General features: G+C 37.6%; 1 protein-coding gene across 7 annotated transcripts in view; it reads right to left on the reverse strand.

The window, feature by feature from the left end:
- CUL4A (cullin 4A) overlaps positions 1–13,599 on the reverse strand; it is a 43,983-nt gene extending 30,384 nt beyond the window's left edge. For 4 of the 7 annotated variants that reach the window (XR_003251761.1, XR_003251762.1, XM_026054763.1 and 1 more), the window contains exons 1-6: positions 13,555–13,599; positions 12,849–12,964; positions 8,127–8,230; positions 5,587–5,656; positions 3,732–3,805; positions 2,022–2,184 (exon numbers count right to left, since the gene is read on the reverse strand). Coding sequence is in view for 5 of the 7 variants with exons in the window: in XM_026054763.1 (XP_025910548.1) it covers positions 2,022–2,184; positions 3,732–3,805; positions 5,587–5,656; positions 8,127–8,230; positions 12,849–12,964; positions 13,555–13,567 (540 nt within the window). In the remaining 2 variants the exon portion in view is untranslated. Of the gene's footprint in view, positions 1–2,021; positions 2,185–3,731; positions 3,806–3,907; positions 3,957–5,586; positions 5,657–7,950; positions 8,086–8,126; positions 8,231–12,848; positions 12,965–13,554 lie in introns of those variants that run through there. The other 3 variants (XM_026054814.1, XM_026054785.1, XM_026054774.1) reach the window with 3 other exon arrangements.
- Positions 13,600–13,605: the final 6 nt, after the last annotated feature.

Here is a 13,605-nt window from a genome sequence, read left to right on the forward strand (position 1 = left end):
GACACCGCTAGCTACAGGCCTCCAACTAGACTCTGCGCCGCTGATCACAACTCTCTGAGCTCTGCCATTCAGCCAGTTCTCAATCCACCTCACTGTCCGCTCATCTATCCCACACTTCCTGAGCTTGTCTATGAGGATGTTATGGTAGAGAGTGTCAAAAGCCCTTCTGAAGTCAAGGTAGACAACATCCACTGCTCTCCCCTCATCTACCCAGCCAGGAATTCCATCATAGAAGGCTATCAGATTGGTTAAGCATGATTTCCCCTTGGTGAAGCCATGCTGACTACTCCTGATCACCTTCTTTTCCTCCACATGCTTAGAGATGGCCTCCAGGATGAGCTGCTCCATCACCTTTCCAGGGATGGAGGTGAGGCTGACTGGCCTGTACAGGCTGACCGGCCTGTATCACAGGCAGACAAACTCACTACCTCAACCTTCTACTCTTTACACTAGCTCCATGTTCAACAGGATCAAATTGTAGATTTTGTTCTTCACCTTCCTTCAGAATAACTGGAACAACCTTAGAGCCTATACATTAACATGACAATGTATGGAACTGGTATGACACCACATAAACCTCTAGATCAAGAAACATCTATAGAACAAGATTTATGTGAACAGGAAGCAACTTTCAGTAGCAGGACCTCAGCTGCATAATTCCCTAAAAAACAGGGATGAGCAGGAACATAATTGTTTTAAAATAAAACACAAAATTGTTTTTTTAAATTCATCTTTTGCCAGAAGCTAAGCTAACGTCTCTGAGACAGAGAGATCCTTGACTATAGTCACAGGATTACGAGTACATCTCTACCTCACTATAGTGACAGATATGATAAAATAACAGATCAAATTGCATTAGACTACCTAGCAAAGAGAGAAAATTACATTTTTGAACCAATGAAGGAGAAGGCACACTTAAATCCAGTTCTGTGAGAAGGATCCAATAAAGGGGAATTTTTCTCTTTACTTAGCAGAGTACATTAAGGGTAAAAATGTCAACATCTACAAAAAACTGATGCATTTAGAAAAAAATGGCAAATAATAAGGGGAAAAAATTGGGAAGAACACACAAATCACATCCACCTCTTCTAGCATGCAAAATCATCATTATGTGATCTGAAAAATGATTAACAGAAGTTTGTCCTTGCTCTCAAACAGAATAATTACAGTTATTAATTTTTCTGGTATATTAGAGACAGTTACGGATGAAAAAGTCAGGGGGGTTAACATGAAAGGCAGAAAAGCAGATAGGCTGCTTGACCAAAAAGGACTATTTAATAGTCTTTTATGAAGTCTACCTCCTCACACTCTTTTTTAAACCTTACTCTATTTCATAACTCTGAGAACAGAGTAACCTAAACACTTTGCAAGAAAAGACAGCTTGTAAGTTTTATTGCACCTCACACAAGAAGGCTGCAATGTTGACCAGAGGATAAAATATGCCAGAGTCAAAAGCACATTTATTATTTTATTTGGTAACTTATCATCTCTTATAATGGAAAATTCCATTAAGTTACAGACTGACCATACCAAACTGAAAATGTTTGCCTTAACTTTGCATTCCATTCTATCCTTGGCCATCCTTGGTTCTGCTAAGAACTTGTCAGCATGGTGACGTTTTTGTGATAAAGACCCATGACTTGGACTACAAAAAGCCTTTTTACAGTGACAAAGGTGGTTCATTTTTGTTGCTACATTTAACCTGCACTACGATTAAAAAACTAGTGACTAAGTAAGACAAAACATCATGCACATTAAAAGACTTGCAAACCTATTATTTAAGATCAGCAGGCCACTGCCTCAGCTAAGAAAACAGGAAAAAAAAAAAAGAGGTCTCACTTAAAAACAGAGAATGAAAGATTGTGCACAGGGTAAAGAAACGGGAGCTGCTTATTAATCTAATAGCTGGATTTTGAAGCATGTTTGCTAGAAGAAAATTATTTGTGTAGAACACACAAACTAGGAAAGTCCAAAGTCTGTTTCTAAATGTAGCCACTACTAGTAAAGTTTGCTGTACTCACCTGCAGATCAGACAGCATGCTTAACAAACTTCGCAGCAAACTTCTGTCCACAGCTTCACCATTTCGTTCTCGTTCAATCAGCAAGAGGATTCCATCAATAGTCTTGTTTTGAACTTGTTTATCACTAATAACATGATTTCTAAATAATTCTAGCCCCATATCCCTGCATGAATATTAAAAATTAATAAATTACTTTGTCAACTTTAAGTTCATATGCTCCAAAGATGTTTCATTTGCAAAATCTGTATCTTAGTTTAAGAAAAATATATACATATAAAAATACACACACACACACACACCACAGAAAGAGAGATTAATGGTGTATATATTTTCTCTTAGACTGTCCACTAAGAAAACTATGATAAGATTTACTATAAAAATACCAGGCCATATACTACAGGATGCATACAGTTCAGGTGAAAACTATGAACAGTCTGTCTATATTTCACATAATAGATTACATCATTTCCTTTTATTAAAACAATTACTACTATAAAAATAATAAAAATCTGAACATACACCTTAGCATAAGATTCCCCAGTATCAGTCAATCTATGTGTGATTTATCAATTTTGCTCAAGAGTATGAATTCTCTGTACGTTTAGGACCTTATGATCACCTACATCACATTTATGTTTCATACTGAGATGATGAGGAATGGTGCCTCTATGTCTGACCATGAGGAAGCCAATCATTAAATGTCATCTTGGCCAAGGAAAACGGAGGAATCTTAGACAAAACTTGTTACCTCCAGCTTCTTCATATGTATCAGGTTAAATGGTATTTTCCCAGTGTGAGGAAAAAAAAGATACAAACTATGACTAGACCCCTTTAATGGCACACAGTAAAAGGAAGCTTAAGGCAGCAGAAAGAAGATTCTGTTGAGTAATAACCAGAAAAAGGTGAAGGAAAATTACTGCAGAGGTCAGAAAAAAAGACTTCATGTTCCACAGAACCAGCAAGGGTTGGGAGAGGGATGCCAGACTCAAACAGTGCAAGGAACTCTCGCAAGAACAGAAGTAACTAAGGCAGGGAAAAGACATGTTGGTATTTTGGTATTTTATCTACATGTTTCATTGCCTTAGACTGAGTAATTACATCAGAAAGTTTTGGCAAAATCTGGGTTCGTTTGCTTTGGCGATATAAAATGACCCTCAGGAGGGAAACTGAAAAACAGGTGCCCAAAGTTGTGGACATGGTAGGCTTAAAGTAAAGGGTTGCTGACYTTAATCTCAAAGCACTGAGCCACAGGTCTCAACTCTCAGAGGCCATGATCTGCACCTTGTGAATATATCTAACTTATTAAAAGCCCCAGAGCAAGAAGTCAAAACTTGAATTCTGTCAGAATCAGGAGTACCTAAAGCAATGCTGGCCTGCTGCTGAGGTCCAGACATAGCAGCCAGAGGAGCCTCTCCATACAGACAGCTTCACCTAAGCTGTGACAACTACAAATTTATATATGCCTTAACTTTTGAGCACATGCTCACTGACCTTATTGTCCTTGTACCTTCACTTTACAAGGAATATTCCTGGGGAAGGAGGAAATGACACATGCGTACACTGACACACAAAATTCCATAAATTAACACAAAATGTTGTAGACCTACTACACAGATCAAAAAGTGAAAAAAAATGATTTTCAACCTTTATAAATATAATAACATATTCAAACTCTAAAAATTACAAGGGAATACTTACACAGATACCTACCATATAGAAGGCAGCATTGAATTCTGAAGTACATATGTGCGATCCAAAAATAAGAAAATGCTTCTGATCATGATCTGAAAAATTATGAATTACAGAAAAAATTTTTCTTTTCACCAGCACATGGCATTTTAAATTATAAAGAAACTTATAAAAAGTTACATCATATACACACATACCTTAACTGCTGATGTACCAGTTCTCAGCTTTGGCTGATTTGTATAGCTGCTGATATGTAATTTATTGATGTTAATACTGTCTAAGCACCATGACTAATCAGTACTACCACRTACATCCCAGACAGTTTCCCAATTCATAAACATTAACTAAATTTTTATTAGCCGGTTACAAGATCTAGTGTATTGAAATACATTAGCCATTCAAGCAGTAGCACCAAAACTTTCAGTAAACACCCTGAAATACATGCTGCCATGCTTCTCACTTTTTAAAGGAGAAGCTTTAAGCAGAGATAGTTAAAAGTTATGCAGTAGATCTTTTCATAATGAAAGTTAGTTGCCAAAATTTATGAGAAAAATTCTTCTTTTCCAGGAGAAGAATGTATAAACGTATTATCTACTTTTTTCATTAAGAAAACTGGGGGAGGTGGATTTCTTTAGCTTATTGCTCCTTCTCATTCAAAACCCAATTGGAATTATGTTCATACTAAGGCCACCCAGCTTCCTGTTTAGCATTAGAGCAACCCAGGATTCTGACACAACTCTGGGCCAGCTGCAGTGATTTCTATCCTCAGCTGTCCACCTACTCCTCCCTCAAAAGCTTTCTGCCTTTCCCTCAGTTGCTTGTGAAGCAATTCTCAAGCTGACGCAGCTTCTAGCCAAGCACATTAAAACAAAACAGCAACGACACTGATTTTTTTCTTAAATACTACAAGTGCTAACTCAGCATAAGGTCAAGAAAGCCGTATGCTACAGGTCATTGCTTTAAGGGGGGAAAAAAAAGGAACGCTCAAAAATAAAGTGAACAGTTCATAGTGGAAAAATATTTTTGTAAAACTACAAGTCAGTTTAATTAAATTTTCAAGGCAAAAATATCAACTTTGACTCCATTTTCATCAGACTGTTTAATTTGTTCTGAATAGCTTCTGTGACACTTGCCATTTTTATTTCAGATAAAAAGCACATACCTCTGCCCATCCCTCTCAGGAGAGGAGGGTAATTTCAGGAATGAAAATGGAAATTTAACTATTTTGGGCTTCTGTAATCAAAGCTAAATGCAATGAAGACTCTCCTTTTAAAATGCTGTTCTGGAATTATGATGATGCATTTTTTTAAAGGGACAATTCCATGAATTCTATCTGAAAGAGTATTTTTTTATTCTATAATATTACTCACTGTGGAGGCAGGGGACAGGAAGGGGAGAAAGAGAGAGACTCTAAACTTTTTTTTTTTTTTTTTAATCTTCTTATTTCTTAGCTCTACAATCAGGATATTTATCTCTGCCTTGCAAAAGGAAAAAGTCACAAATAACCCAGCTGCTGGGGCTATCTAAAAGTAAAGATTGGGATTCTTCAATTATTTAAAATTACAAGCAGCAAACAGTTTCGGCATAGTCCAGTTGGCTTTTCTTTCCACTCACAAAAAACAGGTGTCTATACACTTTCCAGTGATATTCCAACCAGTTACCACAATGAAAGCTATGAAAGGCAAAAAGGACAGTGCAGCAGAACATAGTTTTCAACAACCAACGCCTCCCTCCCCCCCGAAAAATGAAAGTGAAAAGCTACACTGAAATTTGGAGGAAGAGATGCAACACGGTCCCAAGGTAAAAACACAGTAAGCACCTTTTTGCCAGATCTCACAGCCCGGGGATACGTATTCTGAACAATTACTCAACTTACCATTTGTCTGCAATGATCTTGCCAGCATTTATTTATCTTCTTTAAAAATAAAAGACTATCCAGAGAATCTGTACAGCACCTACTAAGGAAAACTCGCTTGCCAGTAACTTTCGAGACCAAATTCTCGAGATGATCTTTGCCAGCCATTGAGCATGTCTGCTCCGTGGATAGCGCCACGTTACTGTGACTGGTTAGGGGTAAATGGTTTAACTGCAAAACTTGTGCCCAGCAGAAGGGTTGGCACTTCTCCAAAAAGCCTATGTTTTCAAGGAATAACACTCACTGCTCTTCAGTAACACCATCTAGTGGCTGTATGGCCTAACTTTGATACAGATTTAAATAAGAAATTCCATCAGTGTCAAAAACAACCTTAGCACCAACTGAGGTGAGCTGGATTGAAAGGTTTATTTTCTTTGCTTAGTTAGTTCACATTGTGCACAACGAGAGTGACCCTAATTTTTTAAAAGTGGTTACAGTTTTAAATAATCCTCAATAAATCCAAATACTGCTCAGGTCTTCCTGAGCAAACTAGAAAGTTTTCTTTATTCATTCCACAACAGATGCAATTGTTATTTATGCTTTCAGAACTCTAATATATCATATGAGTAAATCCAGATGTGGTTTTACCTTCCTTTCATGCACAGTATCATCTTCAACTTACTCTGCCCAAATCTGATTACCCTGATCTCATGTCCTTGGGACATGAAATGGTATACCTGCAAAATACAAAATTCTCAACTCTCCAAATTATCAGTTCTGTCAGAGACGGAAAAAAACAAAGTTTTAAAACACAAGTTTTAAAACATCTCTTCAGAAGATCAGTTGAATTCTGAAAAGCGGGGATGCAAAATTGACTGACTATACCCCGCTTTAGAACTGACTAAAGGATTTGGTTCTCAGAGATCGCTTCTGTTTAAGGGACTACTGTACACTCAGCCAAAGAGTCTGCCCTGGATGAGACATAATAATGTTCTTTTTAGCTAGATGAGATTTTAAATACATCACATTAAATACCATTGAAAAATCAGCTACCTAATTAAAAGGTGAATTCACAGTGCTGATTTATGCACCAGTGTTCTTTATATGCTATGTAGAAGCCAGACACTAACTGGGATTCACATCAACAAACATGCTGGGACTTAGCCAGACAATAAAATAAAAAAATTAAAAAAGAAAAAGAGAGAGAGGGAGGGAGGGAGGGAGGGAGCAAGTGCACGCAAGCAATTCATCTTTATGAGTGTAGGCCCCTATCTGGAGAACAAAGTGAACTGAGAAACAGAGATCACAATCCAAAGCACAGTTAAGGCTTTCACCTAGAAAGAGGGTTCCTTCTAGGTCCTGTTCCCCAGCTTCTTTCTATTTTAACCAATCATTTTCTGATAAAAAAAATACATAGAGACCTGGGAAATGGAGTAACACCAACATACTGTAGCACCTGTTCACTAAGGCATGCTCTGGCACCTGTTTGCTCAGGCGCTCTCCAAGAACATGGGGACAGCCAGGCAGGTCTGGACCCTATTTAATCTTCTTCCTCAGCAAGTGTAACCACTGGGCTGTTACACAAAAGCTGACCATCACATAAAGCATATTCTCAGCATGCAAAGCACAATGGGATTCAAAAAAAAGCAGCAGCTGCCCCAAGCCTCCAGATCTACATACACTTTAGTTCAGCTAGAAAAAGGAAAGCCCAACTTGAGAAAAGCAGGGGAAGATTTATCTTAAAACTTGAGTGTTCTGTAGCTCCCAAAGGCTGCCAGATGCTCTCCTCAACTTAGAGCTCTCTCATGAGCAGGGGTGACTTTCAGCAGGATGGTTAATAGGTTATCACTTGCAGATATTCAACACAACACTAAGAAGTGTACCTTAAAATGCTTGGCTGCAAACTGTGGTTGTCCAGGAGCTGCCTCAAGACCAGTTCATTCATACAGTGAAGACAATGACCTTTACAGCCATTTTACTAGTGAATCAGAAACCTTCCAAGGTGCAAATGATGTACCTAAAGGGATTGCTGAGTGCCTCCCTTACACATTATTATTAGTCAAACAGACGGATATATCCTACATTTGAAAATTTTGTTACGGAAGACATGCACTACTCTTGTTGAAAATTACTGTTGTGTGAGGGGGTTTTTTTGTTTGTTTGTTTTTTAAACACTATTGGTACTGTAAGCATCTCTGCATTACAAACTGAACTACTCACCTGCCAAAAAACAAACAAACAACCCCCCCCCCAAAACCACACAATACCTGCTGTTAAAACTCTATAGATTTTACATTCATAGTGTTACTGAAATTTTCTAGGTTAGTTGTAAAATTTACATTCTTGTTAAAATGATAAGGAAATTGTTATTGGTATGCTACTTACATGCACATAAAAATTATTCCCCCAGCTGATGAAAGTTGAGCATGGCTGATTTGAAGCTATATAAGCGTTCAGTGAAGAACTTAACACATTGGCAAATACTTGTATAATTAAAAAAAGCATTATTTAAGAAAATGATTTAAATTAAATTCTAAATATTTCTGTGAAGAAAAGGATATTCTCTGAATTGAAGGATTTGTGCTTTCACATGATCTTCACAGACTTGTCGCAGCTGTTTGTACAGTGTAGCAGAGACTTTATAAGAACAGAGGTTTTCAACAGCCTAAAATACAAAAAAGATTATAAATGTGAAAAAAATTAAATGAACTCAGATTTTTGTTCCAGTGTAATCAAAACCAACACCAAAGAGAAAAATTTCAGAGTTATCTTTCTATGCACCAAACAAAACTTATTAAAATGAAATTACCCAACTATGAACAAAAATTAAGTTTTCATGAAATTTTTCTTTTTGGCCCCTTCCTACATTGTCAGATTTCATCCAAAAATAAGGTCCATCATTATTGTCTGGGTCATGTTTCCAGACATGCGTTACAAGAATTTCTCCCCTGCAAATACTGTTCAGCAGTGGAACTCTTACAGTAGGTCCATTTTGTGCATTCCCCCTGCACACACACAGAGACTTTTTTTTTTTTTAACTCAATCATATCAAATATTTTCATTTCTTTTCTTAGTAAGTTCAGGGATGAGTTACTGTTGAATATTGATGCGCTGCAGCATTGTTATAGATTAACTGCTTAATCACTAAGCATTTTTCCCCAAAGACATTTAAATAAGTAGATTTCCAGCTTTCACATCCATCAGTTGAGGTGGAAATAACATCTGAGCTAAACATTTCAACCACTGTCTCTAAACCGTAAATGAATATAGCTATTGTCTTGTCATTTTATTAACTTATTTCTTTTAGAACATTTCCACTGATTCATACACTACTGATAAAACATGTAAACTGAGGAAAGAATAAAAACATTAACTTTTAAATAAAGACTTGAATTGATTTATTGGGACCTCACCATATTTAGTTGAGGATTTATCCATAGCTGATTAAGAACACCAATTCTGCCCCAAAGCAAACATTCCTTTCATCACTACTTTAATGTAAACTGAGTTGTTATGCAGATGATCTAGACTATGCTCTGGATTCTCTAGACCTCTGGACAGCTACAGAATACTCTTGTTCACCTATACAATAATTATGTTGTCTTATGCTAACATTTTTTTCCTCACAAGGAACTCAGTGAGAATGCCAAAGAGAAAATGTAGCCTTCTTTGATACCACTGCCTATATTTAGCCTGTTCCAGGCGCACTTTGTGTGCTGTATTTCAATAAATTATTTTATTAATAGACCATAGCATCTAAAATGAATCACAATGAAGACAGCCAAATGTTTTATGAGAACTGTAAGATTTACAGTAAGTTTTCTTGGCCATTCAATGCTCTATATAAAACTATCCTAAGGCATTAGACATGATTTGCAGAACTAAAAATCCAGCTGTCTCTTTCTTTAACTTCACCTCAACTTTCCTTATTCTACGAGATGATACTGAAGAGAATATTGCATAAGACTTAAAGCACTATTTCATGTGGGCAACTGAAACTGACCCACTTTGCTTGAGAGGATTTATAGCGTCCTATTTTCCTGATGAATTTGGTGACAGCATCAATAAACGTAGAACAAAGTTTCAACATTTTCCCAGTGACTTGGTCTTCACTCAGCTTCCCTCAAATTTTAGCTTTTTTGGATATTTGATTTCTTTGTTTGTATGTAATATGAAATGTTATGCTGCCTAATGCTGATAATCCTTTGTCAAAGTAACAGTAAAGGTTCATCACTTTGTTTCACTATAAAAGCACACAAACACTTCTGCTAGTGCATGGGCAGGGGCAAGGCAGAGGTGAGGGGGGCCTCTTTAAGCAGCAGTACTCGCTTAAAATGTATCTCAAACTACAGCCTTAAGGACCTTATCAGCTTGGTACCTCCTCTAACTAGCTGTTTCTGCTTTCTTGGGGGAGGAGGTGGTGGTTAACACAATCTAATAATTTCTTTCTTCTTCAACTTTCATTTTATTCAGATTTTTTGCCATCTGTCTTTCTGAAGGAGTTCGATTTGACTTTAATTCATCCTTCAAACAATTAGTTTTGGAAACAGCTACAATTATTGTCAAATTTACAGTGATGTGACACAGAAAACACCACAGACTCTTCAGCTACACAAATCCAGTAAAAGTTATAGCTCAAATCAGCCCTTTAATGGCTTGTTTTAAGCAGAGTCTTCTCTTTTTGTGTTTTAGCATGCAAATAATTGCTACTACTTATATTATTTCCTCTATAGGTTCTTACATCCTGAAGAGTTTATCTTCCAAAACACAGAAAGTGAATCTGCTTCCCAGAGATCTCCCCATGGGTAATTCTAACCTACCTGATGTCATTTTATTTAAATGCATATCAACTAATGGCTTCATCAACTTTGATGCGACATTTAAAAAAATAACTATCACATAGTGCCTATGTTATTTTTTGATCTGACCAAAAAAAAGAACAGATGAAGTAAGATGACAACTTCAACGTGAGCGGTACCCACACCTAATCATTTTGCACATATTTTATGATACTGTCCAAGACACGGCATGTCCATACAAATAAAGCTCTGGTCAAAACTCTCATTGTCTTCCTTCATTACACAACTTTCTTCCTTCCTACTCTATATCCTCAAGAAAGGCAATGTCACCCCATCTCAATTTATTTATAACCTTTTTGCAAAGGTAATTTTCCTTTTCCATCATTTTTATCACTCATTCCTCACTTGGCATTTCTTTGCACTGCCCCCCTCTCTCTATCCAATCAAATACAAGCTACCTTTATCAAAATCTTTGCAAGCTACCACCAACCCTAGGCATCATTTCTATTTTAGTAGAAGAAAATTAACCGCCACCCTCCAGTTGCTCACTGACTACATCCCTGCTAAGCACCTTCATGCTTTATCTCATGCCGCTTCTAATGCTTGGAAAGGAGTATCCTGCAGACATCCCATAGAGCCTAGTCATTATTCTTCACTCTTTCTTCAGCCACCATGCCAAACTAGACAGATAAATCAAGAAGTTCAAAAGCAGCCTGTATACCAGCCTGCTTGCCACACTTGAGCCTTGTAGGCCTCTCACTTCCTCTCATAATGTCAGATAAAGACACACGCAAAAAAGCCCTGATAGTAAAAAGAACTGATACACGCACACAAATATTCCCCTGTGGACTCTGCGCTCACCATTAAGCTGTTAAAAATGATCTGTAAATACAGATCAGGTTTCCAATAGAYGCTGTACTTGGTCTTTTTTTCCTTTGGCAGAAGAGTAAGTACGTATGCATAGACACACTCACATCCACTACTTATTGTGCAGGAATCTTTCTGATTTGCACCACTACTTGACATATTATTGAATTAGCCTTATAACATGCAGTTTTTGCAAATGAGCATGCAAACAGAAAAAGCAAGAAATAGAGTTTTTCCTTTATAGTTTATCTGAAGTCTCTCTCCTCCTCTTCTGCCAGAACTCAAGTCTATACCTTGATGACTTCGTACCCATATGACTATAACTTCATTTCTGAGCCTCTGAAAACAAGTTAGGTAAAATTCAAAGCATCTGCATGTTTTTAGCTATGCATGAAAAGGCAAGATTTTTCAAATGCCAAGTTTAAAACCATAAAATGTGTTATGTACTTCAAACTCCGCAAACTTCTAAGTAATAATAGATGAGTAAATCACAGCCAGGACGTCTGTTAAAAAGCACCAAATTATATGGTTAATATGGATTTATTTAATCAGTTATTTTACACTCATATATTAAATACCTTAACTAATCATAGAGAAAAGTGTTAGCCAGCTCTCAAATTTATGCTGATTTTTTGAGCATGGACCCAATGTGGACTGGATTTCTCCTCCCTCGTAGTCTACACTTTCCAAACACCAAACCTACCTCTGCTGAACATTTAGAAGATTTTTCATAGGAATATTAATGTCTTAAGTCTTGATCTGACAACGAGATCCACATCTGCAGACCAAATACCTGCACCCACAAAAACCTCATAATTAACTTCAACTATGTAGCCCAACCTATAGCATTAGCAGTTTTTTGATAACCACATGGTTACTGAAAAAAAAATTACTAAAGTTGCATATCTCAAATCACATACATTAAAAAAACCCACAAAACTAGACCATGTATAAATGGAGAAAATGGTAAGGAAAAAATGGCTTATGCCTATTTCTTTCTTTTACCCTTCCTATCCACTATCCAGCAATTTAGATGTTCCAGCAATAATTTTTCTTCATTTTAACTGAAAGATTTAAGACACTGTTTTTTTTGAAAATGTAACAGTAAGCTGAACCAGAGGTGAACTGATAGTTTGTTGCCCACTCAACTTTAATTCCCCCAAAGGTATTGATGCTGAAGCTTAATTATGATTATAACCATTGTTTATTTTAACATTTACTATTCACTAGAGACCAAAGCACATATGGAAGAGAAATCATCATAAAATATACATCTGCATAACCAAATGAGAGTAACATCCTATTTTCAGTATCCTAAGTAGGCAAAATTTGGAAGAGACTGACACTTAAATCTCAGCCTTGCCCAGACACAGCTTTCCATGTCTCCCAACATAATTTGCTTTTATATGAGCTCAGACCCTGGTAGTTCTCCCAGGATCTGAGAGTCAGTCTTCTATAAAAGTACAAAGAGCCTAGAAACAGAATACCAAGAAAACAGTTCAGAACATACTTTTAACAATCAAGACACATTACATTAAATTTGTAGGTCTATGAAAGTCTCAAAACCATTAATTTTCTGCCTGTTACAATAAACTTAAAAACCCCTGTGCATCTTACCTGGTAGAGCTCTTCAAGGTTGTATTTAATAGAAATGCTACTCTGTATCGCTCCCACTGCTTCATGAAGTTTTTGCCATGTGTCCTGAGTATAATTATCTGGCAATTTGGGTCTTTCTGTGGAAAAAAAGGCACAAGTAGTCAAAAACTAACCACCTAAGGAATGGCTATTTGTAGCAATCTTTTTTCAAAGTGCTTTATTCAATTCCACCAAGTAACGTTTTGCTTGATCATTTGAGATGATGATAATAATAATAATAATAATAATGTGACCAATTCTATGTGTATGGCAAAACCATACAGCGTCACCGGGTGCATTTCTCCCGGCCCGCTGGCACACGGGCGTTTTGGCAGCGAGCTGACAGGCCCCTTGCACGCCCACGGCCTCCACGGACCCAAGCGCAGACCCTGCCCGCGAGGGGCAGCTGACACAGTCGGTGGCAAAGTTGTTACACGTAGCCGAAGCGTCAGAACAAAATAAGCGCTTTAGCCAGAGGTCTGTGGTCTGTTCCCCCCCCCCCTTACTTTTAGTAAGATAACTCTTAGGTTGGTCTAATTAGCGGTGACATTAACGGGGCTTTCTCCCTATTTTCTGAGGGGCACAGATCATCGCTGCGCGTCCCCCCCCGTATCTGGACCTCTCACCGCCGTGCCTGAAACCACACGCGTGCTCCCGCTAAGCTCTTAATTCAAAGTGTCGACGGCACCAGAAACGCTCATTGGCTCGGGGCGGCCTCCCCGGCGGCGCTGAGCCTGGG

Source organism: Apteryx rowi, unplaced genomic scaffold (genome assembly GCF_003343035.1).
Source record: "Apteryx rowi isolate R43461 unplaced genomic scaffold, aptRow1 scaffold_123, whole genome shotgun sequence".
Taxonomy (NCBI): domain Eukaryota; kingdom Metazoa; phylum Chordata; class Aves; order Apterygiformes; family Apterygidae; genus Apteryx; species Apteryx rowi.